The sequence below is a fragment of the Pristis pectinata genome, chromosome 1 (genome assembly GCF_009764475.1).
Source record: "Pristis pectinata isolate sPriPec2 chromosome 1, sPriPec2.1.pri, whole genome shotgun sequence".
Taxonomy (NCBI): Eukaryota; Metazoa; Chordata; class Chondrichthyes; order Rhinopristiformes; family Pristidae; genus Pristis; species Pristis pectinata.
This window is the reverse complement of record NC_067405.1, coordinates 147,139,020-147,162,591: the sequence shown is the minus strand read 5'-3', so window position 1 is coordinate 147,162,591 and position 23,572 is coordinate 147,139,020. Positions and strand designations below refer to the sequence as shown.

At 48.3% G+C, this 23,572-nt stretch overlaps 1 protein-coding gene across 1 annotated transcript in view; it reads left to right on the top strand.

Moving 5' to 3' along the window:
- The first annotated feature begins 166 nt into the window (after positions 1-166).
- The window catches only part of LOC127572633 (protein phosphatase 1 regulatory subunit 36), a 44,533-nt gene continuing 21,127 nt past the window's right edge, over positions 167-23,572 (top strand). Inside the window, exons 1-5 of the mRNA XM_052020143.1 lie at positions 167-260; positions 6,761-6,825; positions 17,243-17,329; positions 20,164-20,303; positions 21,803-21,872. Of these exons, the coding sequence (XP_051876103.1) occupies positions 231-260; positions 6,761-6,825; positions 17,243-17,329; positions 20,164-20,303; positions 21,803-21,872 (392 nt within the window). The 5' untranslated portion in view covers positions 167-230. The remainder of the gene's footprint in view (positions 261-6,760; positions 6,826-17,242; positions 17,330-20,163; positions 20,304-21,802; positions 21,873-23,572) is intronic.

Here is a 23,572-nt window from a genome sequence, read left to right as displayed (position 1 = left end):
CGCTGGTGTAACTCTCTGTGAGATACTTGGCTCCCATTGGTTACTGTCCCCGCGGGTGTAACGCTCAGGTCGAGATGCTTGGCTCCCATTGGTTACTCTCTCCGCGGGTGTAACTCTCGGGGCGATGCTTGGCTCCCATTGGTTACCGTCCCCGCCGCCGTTTGGACTTGTTGCAGGGGCGGGAGCGGTTGCCAGGAGACCCGAGCATAAACAGGGTGATCGCACTGCTGATGATGGATGGGTACCTCAGCCTGGAGCAGGTGAGATCCCGGGAGGGAGGCAGAGCGGGGAGACCCGGGTAGACATGGGGCCAGGCTGCCCGTGGAGGGATCCCAGCGGCGGGCGGGGTATCCCGGTAGTTCCCAGTAACCGTCCCTCCCTGTGCTTCTGGCTGGCAGCCCCAACCTCCGAACCAGCTCTCCATCCAAACCCCAAACCAACACCCCGCCCTGACCCTAAAACCTCATCCCCAGCCTAAAAACCAGCACTGATCCCTAAATAATCATCGAGCCCCAAGCCTAAAACCAACCTTAACCATTCACTCAACCCCTAACCAACCCCAAGTAATCAATGACCACTAACCTACATTCTTTTTTTATATAAGATAAGATTTCTTTATTAGTCACACGTACATCGAAACACACAGTGAAATGCATCCTTTGCGTAGAGTGTTCTGGGGGCAGCCCGCAAGTGTCGCCACGCTTCCGGCGCCAATATAGCACGCCCACAACTTCCTAACCCTTTGGAATGTGGGAAGAAACCAGAGCACCCGGAGGAAACCCACGCAGACACGGGGAGAACGTACAAACTACTTGCAGACAGTGGCCAGAATTGAACCCGGGTCGCTGGCAACTTCACCCTAACTAAACCCTCCCAACCCCAGAAAAACTTCACCTTAACTTTTATTGGTTTTTTTGGTAATTGGTATATATTTTGCACATGTACCGAGAAGCTTTTGTTTGCGTGCCATCCAGACAGATCATTCCATACATCAGTACATTGAGATAGTACAAGGAAAACAATATCAGAATGCAGAATAAAGTGTTACAGTTACAGAGAAAGTGCAGTGCAGGCAGACAATAAGGTGCAAGGGCCACGACGAGATAGATTGGAAGATCAAGAGTTCATTTTTATCATGCAAGAGGTCCATTCAATAGTCTTATAACAATGGGATAGAAGCTGTCCTTGAGCCTGGTGGTACGTGCTTTCAGGCTTTTGTATCTTCTGCCTGATGGGAGGGGGCAGAAGAGAGAATGCCCGGGGTGGGTGGGGTCTTTGATTATGTTGGCTGCTTCACTGAGGCAGCGGGAAGTGCAGACAGAGTCCGTGGAGGGGAGGCTGGTTTCCGTGATGGACTGAGTATTAGGGTTATTATTGATTTTATCATTGTCACATGTACCGAGATACAGTGAAACGTTGTTTGCGTGCCATCCAGACAGATCATGCCATACATAAGTACATCAAGGTAGTAAGAAAGAAAAACAGAATGCAGAATATAGTGTTGTAGCTACAGAGAAAGTGCAGTTCAGGTAGACAAATAAAGTGCAAGGGAAGCAACGAGGTAGATTGGGAGATCAAGTCTGCCAACAGTCTTCACACACTCCAACCCCTCACTTTACTCCCTGTGCACTCACAACTGTGTGGCCCGACTCTGCTCTAACTCCATCCACAAGTTCACAGATGACACCACTGTAGTGGACCGGATCTCAAATAACAGCAAGATGGAGTACAGGAAGGAGACAGAGAGCCTAATGACATGGTGTCATGACAACAACCTTTCCCTCAATGTCAGCAAAACAATAGAGCTGGTCATTGACTTCAGGAAGCAGGGCAGAACACAAGACCCCGTCTGTATCGATGGTGCTGAGGTGGAGATGGTTGAGAGCTTCAAGTTCCTAGGTGTAAAAATCATCAATAGTTTGAACTGGTTTAACCATGCAGATACTATGGCCATGAAAGCTCATCAGTGTCTCTCCTTCCTCAGAAGGATAAGGAAATTCAGCATGTCCCTATTGACCCTCACCAATTTTTACAGATGTACTATAGAAAGCATCCTATCCGGATGCATCACGGCTTGGTATGGCAGCTGCTCTGCCCGGGACCGCAAGAAACTGCAGAGAGTTGTGGACACAGCTCAGCACATCACGGAAACCAGCCTCCCCTCCATGGACTCTGTCTACACTTCCCCCTACCTTGGGAAAGCAGCCAGCATAATCAAAGACCCCACCCACCCTGGACATTCTCTCTTCTCCCCCCTTCCATCCAGCAGAAGATACAAAAGCTTGCAAGCATGCATCACCAGGCTCAAGGACAGCTTCTATCCCGCTGTTATAAGACTATTGAAGGGATCTCTTGTACAATAAAGATGAACTCTTGATCTCTCAATCTACCTCGTCATGGCCTTGGCACCTTATCGTAACTGCCTCTGTATCTGTAACACTTTTTCTGCTTTCGGTTATTGTTTTCCCTTGTACCACTTCATTGCACTGATGTGGTGAAATGATCTGTATGGATGGCATGCAACACTAAATATTTCACTGTACCTGTACTATAGTAAAGCAATTACCACTCCATTTATGGATTTCATAATGTATTAGGGCCACTTACAGACTTGCTGCCTTGGCATAAGTGGAATCCTAGCACAACGGAAATGGGAGAACCATTCACATGTCATGGTCTAGTCTGTCAGAATGAGTTGGGGGTTACATTTGAATATTCTGTGCTTGAATAAGTGGAGATATACTCCCACTTCATATTTTACATTGACGTTGCTTTCACCACTCAGTTCTTCCATGATCAAACATCAAACTGCTGGAGGAACTCGATGGGTCAGGCAACATCTGAGTTTCTTGCCATCTACCTTCAGAATTGGCCCACTATAAAACCATTCTTCGGTCCTCCCGTGTTTACGCAGTGTGTGGGTCAGAACGCACATTCAGAGGTACGAAAGAAAGACTTACATTGAAGAGCCTTGCATGGTCTCAGGACATCCCAAAGCACGCTCCAGCAAATGGAGCACTACCAAAGGAAAGGCAGAGACCAATTTGTGCTCCCACAAACTGCAGTGACCTGATCGTGTGTCTTTAAGTCAAGCCGAGTTGAGTTTACTGTCATGTAAGATGAGGTACAGGTACAATGAAGAACTTGCTTGCAGCAGCATCACAGGCACATAGGTGCAGACAACACACAGAACACAAATTATAGATAGCGCAGATGTAAAATTATACAATTATATATAAAAAAGACTGTGTGAAAGCGAGACAGTGCAAAAAAAACCCACAATCAGAGACAAGTCCACGGCAATGCAAGAGGTGGTCCATAGTGTTCCGTTTCTGAGGTAGGGTGAGGGTTGTGCAGGTCGGTTCAAGAACCGAATGGTTGAAGGGAACTAGCTGTTCCTGAACCTGGTGGTGTGGGACTTCAGGCTTCTGTACCTCCTGCCCGATGGGAGCTGCGAGAAGATGGCACAAACACCACCTTGTTATTCCTTTTTTTTGCAAGATTTATTTATTTTTGTAATTTATAGTAACTGTATGTCTTTGCACTGTACTGCTGCTGCAAAACAACACATTTCACATCATACAAGTCAATGATAGTAGGTCCGATTCTGATTCTGACCCAGATGGTGAGGATTCAGATGCCACCTTCTCAAGGCAGCACCCCTGTAGATGCTGTCAGCGGTGGGGAGGGCTGTGCCCATGACGGACCAGTGTGTCCACTGCTCTCTGCAGCCTCTTGCAATCCTGTGCATTGGAATTGCCACACCAGGTCGTAATGCAACCAGTCAAGATACTTTCTACAGTGCATCTGCAGAAGTTTGTTAGAGTGTTTGGTGACATGCCAAATCTCCTCAAGCTTCTAAGAAAGTAGCTTGTGCTTTGGCAATGTTGGTTGAAGGTTCAATAAAAACAAAAGTGCCTTTTGGTAAGAGAATGAGGGCATTTATGAATGTTAAGTGACAACCAATGTCCCATTGTACAGTCCAGTATAATGAGAATCCCCAATCCGTCCACCTCTGCTGTAGAAAATCTCCTGCAGACATCACCAGCACGCCTGGAGTTTTTTGCCCCTTCCTTATTATCTGATCAGTTTGTTGGGCCACTTTAAGGCTGTTAAGAGTCAGCCACGTGCAGAGTAGACCGGGGAAGTTACAGCAGATCATTTTTCCCTGAAGGACCTGAGTGAACCCAAGGGGTTTCCTTTGTAAAATGATTATCCAGCTGCTGTGATGTGATTGCAGCTCATGAACCATAACATCATACAGCACAGGAACAGGCCCTCCAGCCCAGACTGACCGTCCACCCATTTACAGTAATCCCATTTTATTCTCCACTAAGATTCCATTACTCAACTACACACCAGGGGCAACTTACAGTGACCGACTCACCCACCGACCTGCACGTCTTTGGGACGTGGGAGGAAACCGGAGCACCCCAGGAGAAACCCATGCAGTCATGGGGAGAACGTACAAACTCCACACAGACAGTGCTGGAGGTCAGCATCGAACCAGCTGCACCGCAGTGCTGCCCAGTAACTGAACCACAGGGTCACCATTCCCCAGTCTGTCTTAACAGCCACTCCAGAGATTTTTTAAATTTCAAAGATAAATTGTATTTACAAAAATATGCATGGGAAATACAATACAATCAGAACATGTCTTTCCCTGCATTCATTGTATCCTTAAACCCCTGACCTTTCTGGTCTACACTCCATGGCCTTGTATACACCCTGTGCTTTAAACACCCTCGGCCTAACCCCCACTGATAAGACACCATGTTTCACCTGGCAGAACTAGAACCACAGCCTGCACCAGCTGTGCTTGGTACACTCCAGGTGTTTTCACCTCTGACCTGAATCGACCACCTCCTGCAGTGGTCTGACCTTTGTCCACACCATCATTGACTTCAGGAAAGGGGGCGGTGTACATGCACCTGTCTACATCAATGGTGCTGAGGTCGAGAGGGTTGACAGCTTCCAGTTCCTAGGAGTGAACATCACCAACAGCCTGTCCTGGTCAAATCACGTAGACACCACGGCCAAGAAAGCTCACCAGCACCTCTACTTCCTCAGGAGGCTAAAGAAATTCAGTATGTCCCCTTTGACTCACACCAACTTTTACCGATGCACCACAGAAAGCATCCTATCTGGATGCATCGCGGCTTGGTACGGCAACTGCTCTGCCCAGGACCGCAAAAAACGGCAGAGAACTGTGGACACAGCTCAGCGCGTCACGGAAACCAGCCTCCCCTCCATGGACTTTACCTCTCGCTGCCTTAGTGAAGCAGCCAGCATAATCAAAGACCCCACCCACCCGGGTCATTCTCTCTTCTCTCCTCGCCCATCAGGCAGAAGATACAGGAGCCTGAGGGCACGTACCACCAGGCTCAAGGACAGCTTCTATCCCACTGTGATAAGACTATTGAATGGTTCCCTTATATGATGAGATGGACTCTTGACCTCACAATCTACCTTGTTATGACCTTGCACCTTATTGTCTACCTGCACTGCACTGTACTTCCCTGTAGCTGTGACACTTTACTCTGTACTGTTATTGTTTTTACCTGTACTACATCAATGCACTCTGTACTAACTCAATGTAACTGCACTGTGTAATGAATTGACCTGTATGATCGGTTTGTAAGACAAGGTTTTCACTGTACCTCGGTACAAGTGACAATAGTAAACCAATACCAATACCAAACCAGACTCGGGATCCTGACTGAATTAATTTAGACAGTTCTCCCCATCTTCAATTACTAGGAGGTGAAATCTTTGAGTGAAGATGACACAGTTTTGTCTAATGCCCGCCATGACTTTTCCTCCCGGGCATCTCCTAGGGATTGACCTGTAACTCCTGGTACTTCAGGGCCAGTCCAGGATGGTTCCTCTCCTGCCACTGCCAGTAGTACACACAAACACACAAGTTAGGAACAGGAGGACGCCCTCGGCCCCTCGAGCCTGCCCCACCATTCACAGTAAAACTCAGAGAACGTGGCATTGTTGTGACTTTGATGGTGGCTGTCTGGCAGATTTATCGATACCCAAGCACACCTTTAGGTGTGGGCAGTTTTTTAGGTGTTATGCCCAGTGAACCCTGAGAGTTTAAAGGGAGCTCTGGATGCAGGGCTCCGGAGAGCTTAAAGGGAGTGGGGGATCTGGAGCTTCAGAGAGTTTAGAGGCAATTGGGTCCCTGTTAAGTTGAGAGTGTGGGAATTGAGGTCCAGTGTTCCCTAGTGTTTGGTGTGGAACGGCACAGTAGCATAGCGGTTAGCGCGATGCTATTACAGCGCCAGTGATCAGGGTTCGATTCCCATCGCTGTCAGTAAGGAGTTTGTACGTTCTGCCCTGTCTGCGTGGGTTTCCTCCGGGTGCTCCGGTTTCCTCCCACATTGCAAAGATGTACGGTTAATTTGGGTTTAAAATGGGCAGCGCGGACTCGTTGGGCTGGAAGGGCCTGTTACCACGCTGTAAATAAAATTAAAATTTAAATTTAAAAAAAAAGTTATTCTCCTGGGCAGATCAAAGGGAGCGTGAGAAACAAGGTCCTGGTGAGCCAGAAGCCGAACAATTTCTGAACAATCAGGTAGCAGATTATCAGAATTTTATTGCAATAAGAACCGACTGTTCTGACTGTAACAACAGCTGTACTTTCCAGTCTACCCTCAGTGACCGATCACCCTTCCTTTTGGTTGTTTTTTACGAATGAATCTCGCGTGGTGATATATCCTGGATTTATTTCAGGAATTCTGTTGTTCTGCAGCTATTTGCAGCAGTTCCTGCCCAGTGGGTCTGGAAGGACGACACGAACAGGCTGGAATTGGTCAGGTACGTGTTAACCCTTTCATTGCCAGACCACCACCTCTCAGTCAGTGTTTTGGGGAACACAGAACACAGAAGAGTACCAGGAACAGGCCCTTCAGCCCACAATATCAGTGCTGACCATGATGCCAAACTAAACTAATCCCTTCTGCCTGCACGTGATCCACATCCCTCCATTCCCCGCACATCCATGTGCCTGTCGAAATGCCTCTTAAACGCCACTATCGTGTGTGCCTCCACCACCTCCCCTGGCAGCCTGTTCCAGGCACCCACCACTCTCTGTGTGAAATCCCTGCCTCATACATCCCCTTTAAACTTTCCCAATCTCACAAACCTTTGCCTTGTAATGTTCATCATTTCTACCCTGGAAAAATGATCCTGGCTCTCTACTCTGTCTGTGCCTCTCATAATTTTATAAACCTCTATCAGGTCTCCCCTCAGCCTCTGACATTCCAGAGCAAACAACCCAAGTTTGTCCAACCTCTCCTTATAGCTCATGCCCTCTAATCCAGGCAGCATCCTGGTGAACCTCTTCTGCACTGTCTCCAAAGCCTCCACATCCCTCCTGTAATGAACATAGAACAATTACAGCACAATTCAGGCCCTTCAGCCCACAAAGCTGTGCCGAACATGTCCCTACCCTAGAAATTACTAGGCTTACCCATAGCCCTCTATTTTACTCAGCTCCATGTACTCATCTAACAGTCTCTTGAAAGACCCTATCGTATCAGCCTCCACCACCGTTTCCGGCAGCCCATTCCACACACTCACCACTCTCTGAGTAAAAAACTTACCCCTGACATCTCCTCTGTACCTACTCCCCAGCACCTTAAACCTATGTCCTCTTGTGGCCACCAATTCAGCCCTGGGGAAAAGCCTCTGACTATCTACCCGATCAATACCTCTCATCATCTTATACACCTCTATCAGGTCCCCCCTCATCCTCCGTCTCTCCAAGGAGAAAAGGCCGAGTTCCCTCAACCTGCTTTCATAAGGCATGCTCCGCATTCCAGGCAGCCTCCTTGTAAATCTCTGCACCCTCTCTATGGCTTCCACATCTTTCCTGTAGTGAGGTGACCAGAACTAAGCACAGTACTCTAAGTGGGGTCTGACCAGGGTCCTATATAACTGCAACAATACCTCCCGGCTCCTAATTTCAATTCCCCGATTGATGAAGGACAATATACCATATGCCTTCTTAACCACAGAGTCAACCTGCGCCGCCACCAGAATGGGGCGACCAGAACTGCACACAATACTCCTAGTGCTGCCTAACCAGAGTTTTATACAGCTGCAACATATCTTCCTGACTCTTATACTCTATGCCCCTAGCGATGAAGGCAAGCGTGCTGTATGCCTTCCTTACTACCCTATCTACTTGTGTGGGCAATTTCAGGGAGCTATGGACTTGGACCCCAAGATCCCTCAGCACAGCAATGCTGTTAAGGGTCCTGCCATTAACTGTACACTTTCCCCTTACCTACAACCTCCCAAAGTGCAACACCTTACACTTGCCATAGGCTCAGCTTTCATCCTCAAGATTCCTTACATCACTCGCTGTTGTGGAACAGAAAGAATTCTCATTCCGGTCCAGCTTTCCCTGGCATTTGGTGCAGAATTATTCTTCCAGGTGGCTCCAAGCTGTGGGTCAAGTCACATTTGGAGCTGTGTTAATGAGTTCAGTCATGAATAACACAGGAAGGGAGCACCTCTGAATGCAGGATAAGAAGGCAGGTGTCCCTGCTGGCACCAGGCAACAGCTGAGACCCAGGATGGTGAATGAACGGGGGTCACTTCACAGGTGCGTTCTCACCGGATGTCCCAGAGAGTCTTGCTTGAGGGCAGAGGGGTTGACGCGGCACCTATTGCCTGGAGCACGAATGGGCTTCTGGAAAAGGGGGCAGATCCTTGCCTACAGAGTCATAGAGTGATACAGAAACAGGCCCTTTGGCCCAACTCATCCATGCCGACCAAGATTCCCATCTAAACTAGCCCCATTTACCCACTTTTGGCCCCTATCCCTCTAAATTTTTCCTGTCCTTGACAGGGGAGAGATTTACTAGGAACCTGAGGGTCAACTTTTTCATCCAGTGGGTGGTCTGTATGTGGAATGAGCTGCCAGAGGAAGTGGGTGAGGCAGGTACATTAACAACATTTAGAAGGTACTTGGACAGGTACATGGACAGGAAAGGTTTAGAGGGATATGGGCCAAACGCAGGCATCTTATAGGTGTATAAGATGATGAGAGGTATTGATCGGGTAGATAGTCAGAGGCTTTTCCCCAGGGCTGAAATGGTGGCCACAGAGGACATAGGTTTAAGGTGCTGGGGAGTAGATGTAGAGGAGATGTCAGGGGTAAGTCTTTTACTCAGAGAGTGGTGAGTGTGTGGAATGGGCTTCCGGCAACGGTGGTGGAGGCAGATACGATAGGGTCTTTCAAGAAACTGTTAGATCGGTATATGGAGCTGAGTAAAATAGAGGACTATGGGTAAGCCTAGTAATTTCTAGAGTAGGGACATGTTCGGCACAGCTTTGTGGGCTGAAGGGCCTGAATTATGCTGTAGTTTTTCTATGTTTCTATGTTTCTAAATGGGGCCAGCTCAGATAGGCATCTTGGTCAGCATGGATCAGTTGGGCCGAAGGTCCTGTTTCCGTGCTGTGTGACTGTGATCCAAGTACATCTTTTCTTAGGTAAGGAAACAAAAGCTATACCTAATACTCCAGGTGTGGTCTCTGTATAATTGCAGTGAGACATTTTTTCTCCTGGTATGTCCTCTTTCACTAAAGGCCAACGTACCATTTACCATCCTCACTGCTTGCTGCCACTCCCCTGTTCGCTTTCAATGACATGATCCAGGATACCCAGATCCCTTTGAACGTTCCCAAAGTGGATGGTCTCACATTTTCCACAGTTAAATGGTGGACGCTACAGTGACCTTGCTACTGCTCGGACCCGGGACCTTGGGGTCCACATCCATAGATCCCTCAAGGTTGCCACACAGGTCGATCGGGCTGTGTTGGCCTTCATTAGTCGGGGTACTGTGTTCAAGAGCCGCGAGGTGATGTTGCAGCTCTGTAGAACTTTGGTCAGACCACACTTGGAGTATTGTGTCCAGTTCTGGTCGCCTCATTATAGGAAGGATGTGGAAGCTTTAGAGAGGGTGTAGAGCAGATTTACCAGGATGCTGCCTGGATTGGAGAGCATGTCTTATGAGGATAGGTTGAGTGAGCTAGGGCTTTTCTCTTTGGAGAGAAGGAGAATGAGAGGTGATTTGATAGAGGTGTACAAGATGATAAGAGGTGTAGATCGAGTGGACAGTCAGAGACTTTTTCCCAGGGCTACAATGGGCCAACACGAGGGGACATAATTTTAAGGTGTTTGGAGGAATGTATAAGGGGGATGTCAGGGGTAAGTTTTTTACACACAGAGTGGTGGGTGTGTGGAACGCACTGCCGGCAGAGGTTGTGGGGGCAGATACATCAGGGACATTTAAGAGACTCTTAGATAGACACATGAATGATAGAGAAATGGAGGGCTATGTGGGAGGGAAGGGTTAGATAGATCTTAGAGCAGGATAAAATTTCGGCACAACATTGTGGGCTGAAGGGCCTGTACTGTGCTGTAGTGCTCTGTGTTCTATGAGAGAGTAACCCTCTGGTAGGTTAAGCCTTTGGGGAAACACAGTGGCACAGTGAGAAGAACTGCTGTCTCCTAGCTTCAGCAACCTGTGTTTGATCCTGAACTCTGGCGCTGTCTGTGTGGAGTCTGCATGTTCTCCCTGAGACCGTGTGGGCTTCCTCCGGGTGCTCCAGTTTTCTCCCGCATCCCAGAGACCAGCAGGTTGGCAGGTTAATTCTCCACTGTAAATTGCCCGTCCTGGGTGGGTGGGTGATAGAATCTTGGGGGAGTTGATGGGACTGTGAGAAAAATAAAACAGGATTAATGTAGGATTGATGTAAATGGGTTATAGACACATACAGCACGGAAACAGGCCCTTCAGCCCAACTCATCCATGCTGACTGTGTTGCCCAGCGAGCTAGTCCCATCTGCCTGCATGTGGCTCACAGCCCTCTGAACCTCTCCTATCCGTGTATTTATCTAGATGGCTTTTAAATGTTGCTAACGTGCCCGCCTCAACCACTATTTCTGTCAGCTCATTCAAAATATGCACCACCCTTTGTGTGAAGAAGCTGCCCCTGATGTCCCTTTTAAACCTCTTGACTCTGACCTTAAACCTCTGCCCTCTTGTTTTTGGCTCCCTGTCCCTGGGAAAAACGCTGTCTGTGCCCCTCATGGTCTTATACACCTCTATCAGGTCACCCCTCAATCTCCTACGTTCCAGGGAATAAAGCCCTAGTCTACACAACCTTTCCTTGTAACTCAGGACCCCAAGTCCAGGCAACATCCTGGTAAATCTTTTCTGCACTCTTTCTAATTTAATAACATCTTTCCTATAACAAGGCGACCAAAACTGTGCACAGTGCTCCAAGTGCGGCCTCACCAACATCTTATATAACTGCAACATAACTTCCCAACTCCTTTACCCGATGCCCTGACTGATGAAGGCCAGTGTGCCAAATGCCTCCTTCACCACTCTGTCTACCTGTGATGCTGCACTTGCACTCCTAGGTCCCTCTGTTCCATAGCACTTCCCAGGGCCCTACCATTTTCACAGTCCTACCCTGGTTTGATCTCCCAAAATGCAATACCTCATATTTATCTGGATTGAAAGCCATTTGCCAATCCTCAGCCCACATACCCAGCTGATCAAGATCCCCCTGTAATTTTTCTTCACCTGCTACACTGTCTATGACACCAGCTATTGTAGTGTCATCTGCAAACTTACTAACTGTGCCTTGTACATCCAAATTTTCTATATAAATTACAAACAAAGGTCCCAGCACCAACCCCCTGTGACACACCACTAGACACAGGCCTTCAGTCCGAGAAACAACCCTGGACCATCACCCTCTGCTTCCTACCACTGGGCCAATTATGAGTCCAATTAGATCTATCTCTCCTGGATCCCATGTGGTCCAACCTCCAGACCAGCCTGCCATGAGGGATATTATCAAAGACCTTGCTAAAGTCCATATAGACAACATCCACTGCCCTCCCCTCATCTACCCTCTTGGTTACCTCCCCAAAGAACCCCAAGAGATTTGTCAGACACGACTTCTCACACACAAAGCTGTGCTGACTGTCCCGAATCAGACCCTGTCTCTCCAAGTGTTGGTAGATCCTGTCCCTCAGAATCCCCTCCAGCAATTTACCCACCACCGATGTCAGACTCACTGGCCGTAGTTTCCTGGCTTCTTTTTTTCTACCCTTTTTAAACCACATTAGTCACTCTCCAGTCCTCCAGAACCAGAGATGAAGCAAAAATCTCTGCAAGGGCCTCTGCAATTTCTTCTCCAGCTCCCTACAAGGTCCGAGAATGCACCAGGTCATTCCCTGAGGATTTATCCACCTTAATGCACTCTAAGGCCTCCAATACCTTCTCCCTGCTAATCCGTATGTGGTCCAAGACATCACTACTCATTTCCCCCATTTCCATAGCTTCCATCATTTTCTCCACAGTAAAAACTGAAGACGAATAGTCATTAAAAATCTCTCCCATTTCCCTTGGTTCCACACACAGACGGCCACGCTGATCTTTAAGGGGACCTACTCTCTCCCCAGCCACCCTTTCAATATACCTGTAGGATCTCTTGGGAATTTGCCTCACCTTGCCTGCCAGATCCTCCTCATATCCTCTTTTTGCCCTCCTCACTTCTCTCAAGTGCACTCTTACACTTCTTATAGTCATCAAGAGATTCACTGGTTCCCAGTTGCTTATGTGCAGTGTTTGGCTTCCTCTTTTTCTTAACCAGAGCCTCAATATCTCCCGTCAACCAGGGTTCCTGAAACCTGCCAGCCTTGCCCTTCACCCCAACAGGAACATGCAGGCCCTGAGTTCTTGACATCCCACTGTTAAAGGTCTCCCACTTGGCAGATGCTCCTTTCCCTGCAATCAATCTCACCCAGTCAACCTCTGCAAGATTCCACCTAATGGCTCCAAAACTTTCTCTGCCCCATTTTAGGACCTTAACCAGTGAACTGGTCATATCCTCCTCCATAACTCTTTTAAAACCAATAGAATCACTGGATCCAAAGTGCTCGCCAGCAGACACTTCTGGCACTTGCCCTACCTCATTCTCCAGGAGGAGGTCCAGTGTTGCACCATCTCTGGTAGCTCCCTCTATACATTGACAAAGGAAGCTATTGTGTACACATTTCACAAATTCCACTCTGTCCAAGTCGTGGGTGATTGAGGTTGGCATGAACTCGATGGGCTGAAGGGCCTGTTTCAGTGCTACATCTCTCTCTGACTCTTGTTAGCAGAGATATCTACTATACTCAGCTCTACTATAGCACAGCACATCACGGAAACCAGCATCCCCGCCATGGACTCTGTCTACACCTCGCTGCCTCGGTACAGCAGCCGGCGTAATCAAAGACCCCCACCCACCCCAGACATTCTCTCTTCTCCCCCCTCCCATCGGGCAGAAGATACAAAGGCCTGAAAGCACGTACCACCAGGCTCAAGGACAGCTTCTATCCTGCTGTTATAAGACAATTGAATGGTTCCCTAGTATGATAAGATGGACTCTTGACCTCACAATCCACCTCACAATCCACCTTGCACCTTATTGTCTGCCTGCACTGCACTTTCTCTGTAACTGCAACACTTTGTTCTGCATTCTGTTATTGTTTTACCCTGTACTACCTCAATGCACTGTGTAATGAAGTGACCTGTACGAATGGTAGGCAAGACAAGTTTTTCACTGTACCTCAATACAAGTGACAATAATAAACCAATTCCAAATCAAATTCCAATTCCAATACTTGCCTGAATTTGGGATGGTGAGAGACTGGTTGTGAGAGAGCTCCTCCACAATCTCGGTCCCTGCCAGGTGATCACTGTGGCAGCAGGACAGCAGGCAGCTTGCAATGGGAAATGCTTGTCTTGTGGAGGAGCCTGCCAGCACAGGGTTCTGTGTGCTTAACCACCAGCACACTCCCGTAGATGGCCAAAGTGTTTTTCTCACGGAAGGGAGTATCAAAAACCATTTCCCACAGCAGGGGATCTGAGGGGAAAGCTTTTTGCACAGGGAGTGGCTGATATCTGGAACATGCTCCCAGAAGAGACAGTGGAATCAGATACAGGCACTAGGTTGAAGGGACATTTAAAAGGCACTTGATTAGGCAAGGTATTGCAGGATACAGACCTAATATGGACAAATGGGATTGGTGTCGATGGGCAAAAAGGTCAGCAAGGAAGTGATGGGCCGAAGGGCCTGTTTCTGAGCTGGATGACAAAGTGACATCGAGATGCAAGCTCGTGGTAGGAGGTAACATAGAGGTGCGGGGAGAAAAGAAACAAAGGACTGCAGGTGATCTAGGTGAAAAACACGACGACGCTGGAGGAACTCAGCAGGCCAGGCAGCATCCGTGGAGAAAAGCAGCTGGTCAATGTTTTGGGTCAGGACCCCTCTTCAGGTCTTGACCCGAAACGTTGACCGCCTGCTTTTCTCTACGGATGCTGCCTGGCCTGCTGAGTTCCTCCAGCGTCGTCGTGTTTTTCATCTGGTGTGGAGAGAAAACAGTGTGGGTGGCAGGAAACAGAGAGTGGGTATAAATGGGTTTGTTTGTGGCTGGCAGTGAGTAGTGTGTTACGGGGATGGGAGATGGGGCCTCAGCACTTCACAGTTCATATCAATGACTTAGCTGAAGGTACCAAAGATATGATGAATAAATTTGTTGATGGCACAAAAATGGGTAGGAAAGTTGGCTGTAAAAAGGACATCAGGAGGCTACAAAGGGAAGTAAGTGGTTCAGTGAATGGACAAAGATCTGGCAAAGGGTGTGCAGGAAAATGTGAAATTTGATTTTGGCAGGAATATATTCCCTAGGTGGAGAGAGATTGCAGTGCTCTGAGGCACAGGGGAATCTGCGTGTGCTGGTGCATGACTAGCAAAAGGTGTGTATGTAAGTATTGGTATTGGAATTGGTTTATTATTGTCACGGTATGGTATGGGAAGGTAGTGTAGCGGTTAGTGTAATGCTATTACAGCACCAGCGACCCGGGTTCAATTCCGGCCACTGTCTGTAAGGAGTTTGTACGTTTTCCCCGTGTCTGCGTGGGTTTCCTCCGGGTGCTCCGGTTTCCTCCCACATTACAAAGACGTATGGGTTCAGAAGTTGTGGGCATGCTATGTTGGCGAAGCGTGGCGACACTTGCGGGCTGCCCACAGAACACTCTGTGCAAAAGATGTATTTCACTGTGTGTTTCGACGTACATGTGACTAATAAAGATACCTTATCTTATCTCACTTGTACTGAGGAGCAGTGAAAAACTTGTCTTGCATACCGTTCGTACAGATCAATTCATCACAGTGCATTGAGGTAGTACAGGGTAAAAACAATAACAGAATATAGAGTAAAGTGTCACAGCTACAGGGAAGTGCATTGCAGGTAGACAATAAGGTGCAAGGTCATAACAAGGTAGATTGTGAGGTAAAGAACGGTAGTGTAGTGGTTAGCGTAACGCTATTACAGCGCCAGCGACCCGGGTTCAATTCCCGCCGCTGTCTGTAAGGAGTTTGTACGTTCTCCCCGTGACTGCGTGGGTTTCCTCCGGGTGCTCAAGTTTCTTCCCACATTCCGAGACGTACAGGTTAGGAGCTGTGGGCATGCTATGTTGGCACCGGAAGCGTGGCGACACTTGCGGGCTGCCCCCCAGAACATTCTTAGCAACACAAAAAATGTATTTCACTGTGTGTTTTGATGTACATGTGACTAATAAATAAATATCTTATATATCATTTTATAAGGGAACTGTTCAATAGTTTTATCACAGTGGGGTAGAAGCTGTCCTTGAGCCTGGTGGTACGTGCCCTCGGGCTCCTGTATCTTCTGCCTAATGGGAGAAGGGAGAAGAGAGAATGACCCGGGTGGGTGGGGTCTCTGATTATGCCGGCTGCTTCACCAAGACAGCAAGAGGTAAAGACAGAGTCCATGGAGGGGAGGCTGGTGTCCGTGATGTGCTGGGCTGTGTCCACAACTCTCTGCAGTTTCTTGCGGTCCTGGGCAGAGCAGTTGCCGTACCAAGCCGTGATGCATCCAGATAGGAAGCTTTTCAGATAGGATAGGATAGTAAAGCAAATAATGAAGAAAGCTAATAGAATATTACTGTTTATTGCCAATTGAATTGAATACAAAGGTTGTGCCTCAGTTATGAAGGGATTGGTGAGACCACAGCTACAGTACTGTGTACAGTATTGGTTTCCTTGTTTATAAGCGGATTTTAATGCTTTGAAAGCAGTTCAAAGGGTTGCTAGACTGATACCTCAAATTGGGTGGGTTGTCTTAGAAATAAGGGAGCAGCAGAGTGGGGCAGCTGGTCAAACCGCTGCCCCACAGTTGCAGGTTCAATCCCAACCTAGGGTGCTGTCTGTGTGGAGTTTGCATGTTCTCCCTGTGACCGCATGGGTTTCCTCTCACACCCCAAAGATGTGAGTGTTGGTAGGTTAATTGCCCGCTGTAGTCTGCCCCTAGTGTGTGGGTGAGGGGTAGAATCTGTGGGGAGTTGATGAGAATGTGGGGAGAATAAAATGGGATAATGCAGGATTAGTGTAAATGTGTGGTTGATGGTTGGTCCCGTCTTGATGGGCTGAAGGACCTGTTTCCGTGCTGTATCTCTCTGTGACTCTATAATAATTATATTATTGTCAAAGTCAAAGTCAAGTTTATTGTCAAATGCACAAGTCCGTGTGTGTACAGGAGCAATGGAAAACTTACCTGCAGCAGCTTCACAGGCACAGAGCATCATAGAAGCAGCATTCACAAGAAAAACATAAATTAAACAAATTATACAAATTTACAAGAAAGAACACAATTAGAACAAAAAAACCCACAAGATCCAGTTTATCCAAAGTGATCAAAGTGGTCCCAGTGTTGTTGTACTGAGGCAGTGATTAGGGTTGTGCCGGTTGGTTCAAGAACCAAATGGTTGAAGGGAAGTAGCTGTTCCTGAACCTGGTGGTGTGGGGACTTCAGGCTTCTGTACCTCCTGCCCGATGGGAGCTGTGAGAAGGTGGCACGGCCCGGATGGTGGGGATCTTTGATGATGGATGTTGCCCTCTTGAGGTAGCACCTCCTGTAGGTACTCCCGATGGTGGGGAGGGATGTGCCCGTGATGTCCACTACTCTGCAGCCTCATGTTCCTGTATTGTTGTACAGTTTCACAAATTTTTGTGGGGATCCGTCAGGGTGACAGCACCCTACACATCACACCCAAAGAGGTGGAAACCCAATCTTGAGACATCTCCCTCCCTCTCGGGATCTGACAATTCTAACACTTGCCGTTCTCCCTTTCAGCTCGCAGTCAATACCAGACAGCAAAGACAAAAAGTCATTTGCCAGAGTTCGAGCCATCCTGGACCCAGTGAACGAAGCACTGGAGAAGTGAGTGACATCATCGAGTATGTCGCAAGGCAAAGCCACCGGCCCCTCTGCTGATCCACTGTCCCTCTGTTCCTGCCCATTGCCCTGCCAGTAGCAATCCCTCCAAATTAGCATCAGGCTCAGCACTGGAAGCTGGGGGGACTCAGTGGGTCAGGCAGCATCTGTGGAGGAAAATGGCCAGTCAACATTTCGGGTCGGGACCCTTCATCTGGGCTGCTTTCTTGAGGAGGAGAACTTCTTCAAAGTGGATCTACAGTTAAGAGACCTCACAGTGGAGCAGCAAAATGGAGGCGCAAGAGACTGGCGCGTGGACGTGATGGGCCGAATGGCCTGTGTCCCTGCTGGAACCTGGAGCAACACACAAAAAGCTGGAGGGGACTCAGTGGATCAGGCAGCGTGGAGGGTCGCGACCAGAAACGTCGACTGTCCATCTCCCTCCGCATATGCTGCCTGACCCGCTGAGCTCCTCCAGCACCTTGTGTGTTGCTCCAGGTCCCAGCGTCTGCAGAGTCTCTTGTGCCTGCAGTCAACTCTGAACATTCTCATCGACTGGGTAAGGCCATTGCAAAGGTTCATAACCGCTCAGTCTCAGTCCCCTCACTGAGATGCTGACCAGTGGGCACCCTTCTGTATTAACCCCACCTCCCAGCACTTGGTCCATCGCCTCTGTGCCTGGACGGTTCAAGTGCTCGTCTGGACACTCCTTAAACACTGTCAGTGACCCTGCTTCCACCGTTCTCTCACAGTGTGTTCCAGGTACTCCCCACTCTCTGGGTGAGAAAGGTCCCCCTCAGATCCCCTCTACATCTCTTCCCCCTTCCCCTAAACTTATGTCCTCTAGTTTTAGCTACCTCTGATATAGGGAAACGTTTCCTGCAGTCTAGCCTATCTCTACCTCTCATAATTTTATATAACTCACTCATGTCCCCGCTTAATGTCCTCTGCTCCAGGGAGAACATGGAACACTACAGCACAGTATGGGCCCTTCAGCCCACAATGTTGTGCCGACCTATGTAAATCTACTCCGCAATCAATCTAACCCTCCATCTTACACAACCCATAACCCTCCATTTTTCTTATGTCCATGTGCCTGTCTAAGAATCTCTTAAATGTCCCTGTTGTATCAGCCTCTACCATTCCCCCCTCCTCCCCCACTGGCAGTGGGTTCCAGGCGCCCACCACTCTGTGTGTAAAGAACCTACCTCTGACATCTCCCCTAAACATTCCTCCTCTGACCTTAAATGGATGTCCTCTGGTATTGACCATTGCTGCCCTGGGGAAAAGGTGCTGGCTGTCCACTCTATCTATGCCCCTCATAATCTTGTACACCTCTATCAAGTCGCCTCTCATCCTGACCAGGTTCATTGCCTAGTACTAGATCCAGCATGGCCTCTCCTCTAGTCATCCTGTCCACATACTGAGTCAGGAATCCTTCCTGGACGCGCCTAACAAAATCTCCCCCATCTAAACCTTTTGCACTAAGGAGGTGCCAGTCAATATTAGGAAAGTTGAAGTCTCCCATGACAACAACCCTGTTATTTTTGCACCTTTCCAAAATCTGCCTATATGTCTGTTCCTTATCAGCAATACCACTCTCCCCCTCCTCCCCTTTTACCTCCCTCCCTACCCCTTTTGAAACATCTAAACCCTGGAACCTCAAGCAGCCAATCCTGCCCTTGCGACAGCCAAGTCTCTGTAATGGCCACAACATCATAACTCCTTGTACTGATCCACGCTCTGAGTTCATCACCTTTATTCTTAACACGTCTCGCATTGAAGTAAACACATCTCAACCCATCCAACTGACTGCATTTACATATAACCTATCCACTGCCTATCCTTCCTCACAGTGTCTCTGCACATTGCAGCTACCTTTACACCAACTGCTCCGTCATCTGACCTCACACTCTGGTTCCCATTCCCCTACCAGCCTCGTTTAAGCCCTCCCCAACAGCTCCAGCAAACCTGCCCGCAAGGAATTTGGTCCCTCTCGAGTTCAGGTGTAACCCGCCCCTTTTGTACAGGTTGTACCTTCCCCAGAGGAAATCCCAGTGATCCACAAATCTGAACCTCTGCGCCCTGCACCAACTCTTCAGCCATGCATTCGTCTGCCACACCTTCCTACTCTTACCCTCAGTGCGTGCATGGCACAGGCAGCAACCCAGAGATTACTACCCTTGAGGTCCAGCTTTTTAGATTCCTTCCTAACTCCCTATATTCCGTCTTCAGGACTTCATCCCTTATCTTAACTATGTCGTTGGTACCAATGTGTACCATGACTTCTGGCTGCTCCCCTCCCCCTTAAGAATGCTGTGGACTTGATCCGAGACGTCTCTGACCCTGGGAGGCAACATACCATCCAGGAGTCTCGTTCTTGTCCACAGAATCTCCCGTCTGTTCCCCTAACCAAAGAATCTCTTATCACTACCACTCTCCCAATTCCCTTCTGAGCCACATAGAGCCAGACTCGGCGCCAGAGACCTGGCTGCCGTGGCTTTCCCCTGATTGGTCATACCCCCCCCAACAGTACCCAAAACGGTATATCTGTTATTGAGGGGAACGGCCACAGGGGTACCCTGCGATGACTGCCTGTTCCCTGTCCCTCCCCTGACAGTCACCCGTGATTATCGGGGGAAGAAACGAGGGAAGTGAAGCATCCATTCCACATACTGCAACAGTGGCCATTGGGAGACGTCAACCTTTGGTTCAAGCTGGGCAGTCACTGCACTGTCGGCGGCCCAGCCTGTGGGATCGGTTACAGAGCGACCTTGTTTCTCTTGGCCGTGGAAGTAAAGGTAAAGGAGTAACCGACCTCTTCCTCGCTTTACGCACAGATCAAAGTACGGCATTTCCCGGCGCAGCTTCTCCATCATGACCAAAGCAGGAAGCATCAGGCAGAACCTGGCAATCCAGCAGGAAGCCCAGAAACTGGAGGATTGGCGGAACCAATCCGTTACACTCGAGGACGTCAAAAGTGAGTGCGCAGAGTGAGATATTCCTTCCGTCCCCAGAGCCTCCTCTGAGAGCACTGCCTCTTCCTGGGGTACTTGGGCTGGCTTCTCTTTTGTAAGAAGCACTAGAGTTCAGCGGATCGGGGCTCTGCCTCTGTGGTTTCAACTCAGAACTCAGGTGGATGAACAGCTTCCCACTGTCGAAAGAGAGGTGTTCCCAGGGCCAGTTTTTATCTTCCTCAGTACTGCCCCTCCCACAGTTTGACCCTCCCTCAGTACTGCCCCTTTTCTTTTGTACAAAACGTTTATTCGTTAAAAAACACTACAAAAACAACCAACAGCAAACACGCTGCATCGAGTACAGAAAGAAACAACCCGGCCGAAACCAATACCCGCGCAACACTACGCCCGCAACCGCAAAACGCACGACACTTCACACCAGAATCGCGTCCGTCTCGTCCACCACACACGCGATCCCCTGAGGGGCCCACCGAGCGCGGAACTCGGCCAGGGCGCCCGAGGAGACCGCGTGCTCCCGTTCCAAAGACACCCGTGCGTCAGTACTGCCCCTCCCACAGTGTGACCCTCCCTCAGTACTGCCCCTTTTTAACAGTTAGTTTGTCTTTATTCCATATTTCACACGCACTTCAAATTAATTACTATCTCAGACTGCAAAAAGGACACAATATTACTGAACATCAACAACACCCGCCGTGTCCCCCACAGTCTCGGACCATGATGCCTAAACCTATCTGCCTGTATATGATCCATTCCGTGCAGGTTCATGTGGTTATTTAAATGCCTCTTAATCTATCATGTCCGCCTCCACCCCCACCCCTGGCAGCCCGTTGCAGGCACCCACCGCTGTCTGTGTAAAACACTTACCCCACACATCTCCTTTAAACTTTCCCCGCTCACCTGAAATCTCTGCCCTCTAGAATTTGATGTTTCCGCCCTGGGAATAAAACTCTATCTACCCTTCTGTCTTCAACTCCTCCAACAATGAATGATAACACACTGTTGTCGTTCCAATTTATTCCTGTTGTTGAAATTCAGCACTTCCTGCTTTTAATTCAGATCTCCAGCATCTGCAGTATTTTTGTGCGCTGAGGTCCAGACTCTCCAACGAAGGAGAGGAAGCTTCTCGGCTTCAATCCTGTTCCCTCTCAAAGGGATCACCTAAACTCCAGAGAGCGAAATTCCTTCTACTCCATCCGACCCCTCATCCCAGGACTATGGTCTGGCTGGGAGCCCTGCCCAGAACGTCCTGCACTGATTGGATGAGCTGGGACAGTTGGAAGGCTAATTTGCTGTCAGCGCACCTCTGCGATGTTGGCGCTGGTCGTTTTTCCTCAAGGAGTCTCCTTCCCAGTTCTGACAAAGGGTCTCCAACCTGAAACGTTAAGCCTGTCCCTCTTCCCACAGATGCAGTCTGACCCGCTGAGTGCTTCCAGCATCTCCTGTTTTTAATCCAGCACTCAGAGTCTGCCACGGTGACGTGTTGCTGTTCTCCCCCTGACAGATGCTGCTTTTCTGTTACTGGCCGAAGATGATTTGCGGGGTACTCGGAGACGTTTTCAGCCAATGTTAAGGTCAGAGTCTCCCTCCTCCCCCCACACCTGCCCATCACCATCTCTTACCTGCATCCACCTATCACCACCTTGTGCCCACCCCACCTCCCCTCTTTTGTCCACCTATCACTGCTCTGCTTTTCCCTCCTATATATCGGGCTTCCCCTTTTCCTATCTTCAGTCCTGACAAAGGGTCCTGACCCGAAACGTTGACGGCCTGCTTTTCTCCACGGGTGCTGCCCGGCCTGCTGAGTTCCTCCAGCATCATCGTGTTTTTCATCTGGATTCCAGCATCTACAGCTTCTCTCTGCTCTTAAATGATCTTGTTGTACCTGCCTCACCCACTTCCTCTGGCAGCTCGTTCCATACACTCACCACACTGCAGAAAAGAGTTGCCCCTCAGGTCACTTTTAAATCTTTCCCCAAATTAGGAGTGGGACTGTTGATCCTTCGCTTAAATTTGAGGAAGTTTGGAGTCCATTTATTCAGTATTTCCATGTGATATAACCAGACCTTTTTTGAATCCCTTTCAATAACCTTTGAATATAGAGGAGCGGAGCTAACAACATAATAATGTTTTTTTTAACTGAAGAAATATCAGTCCAGTTTATTTTTGTTCATTTTTATTTTTTCTAATTTGGGGGTTCTCTTTTCATATAATTAAATCTCTTTTCAATTTCTTTTGTATCATGCTCACTTAGCAAGAGAGCGGGAGGTTCGAATTATATATTTTACTCCCTGTGAGTGTATATATTAACTGTTATTACTGTTATCCTAATCTCTCTGCACCATGTGTATAATCACTAATGTTATGTATATTAATTTGAAATTAATTTGAAACTTAATAAAAAGATTGAAAAAGAAAGAAAGAAATCTTTCCCCTCTCACCCTAAACCTATGCCTCCTAGTTTTGGACTCCCCTACCCTGGGGAAAAGGCTGTTACCGTCCACCTTATCTATGCCTTCATAATTTTAGACACTTCTATAAGGTCATCCCTCATTCTCCTATGTTCCAAGGAATAAAGACCCAGCCTGGCCAACCTCTCCCTATAACTCAGGCCCTCTAGTCCTGGCAACATCCTCATAAACCTTCTCCAGTTTAACCACGTCTTTCCTATAGCAGGGTGACCAAAACTGTACATGATACTCCAAGTACGCCCTCACCAACGACTTGTACAACTGCAACATAATGTCCCAGCACCTGTATTCAGTGCCCTGACTGATGAAGACGTAGCTTAGGGCCATCTTATACTCATCAGAGAGGGAATGCAATAAGGTTCCACCAGACCAATTTCTGGAATGGAAGGACGGCCACATAAGGAGGGATTAGGTTAACTAAGTTGGTAAATTGGTTTATTATTGTCACATGTACCGAGGTACAGTGAAACACTCTGTTTTGCATGCCATCCATACAGATCATTTCATCACATCAGTACATCCAGTTAGTAATAACAGAATGCAGAATAGGGTGTTACAGTTACAGAGAAAGTGCAGTGCAGGCAGACAATAAGGTGCAAGGCCATAGCAAGGTAGATTGTGAGGTCAAGAGTCCATCTTATTGTTTTTTTCTCTAGAGTTTAGAAGAATGAGAGGGGTCCTCATTGAAACATACAAAACTCGGACAGGTCTCAACAGATTGGATGTTGCCCTGACTGGTAGGTGGCACAGAGTCATACAGTTTGGCCCAACTGGTCCAAGCTGACAAAGATTCCCATCTAAGC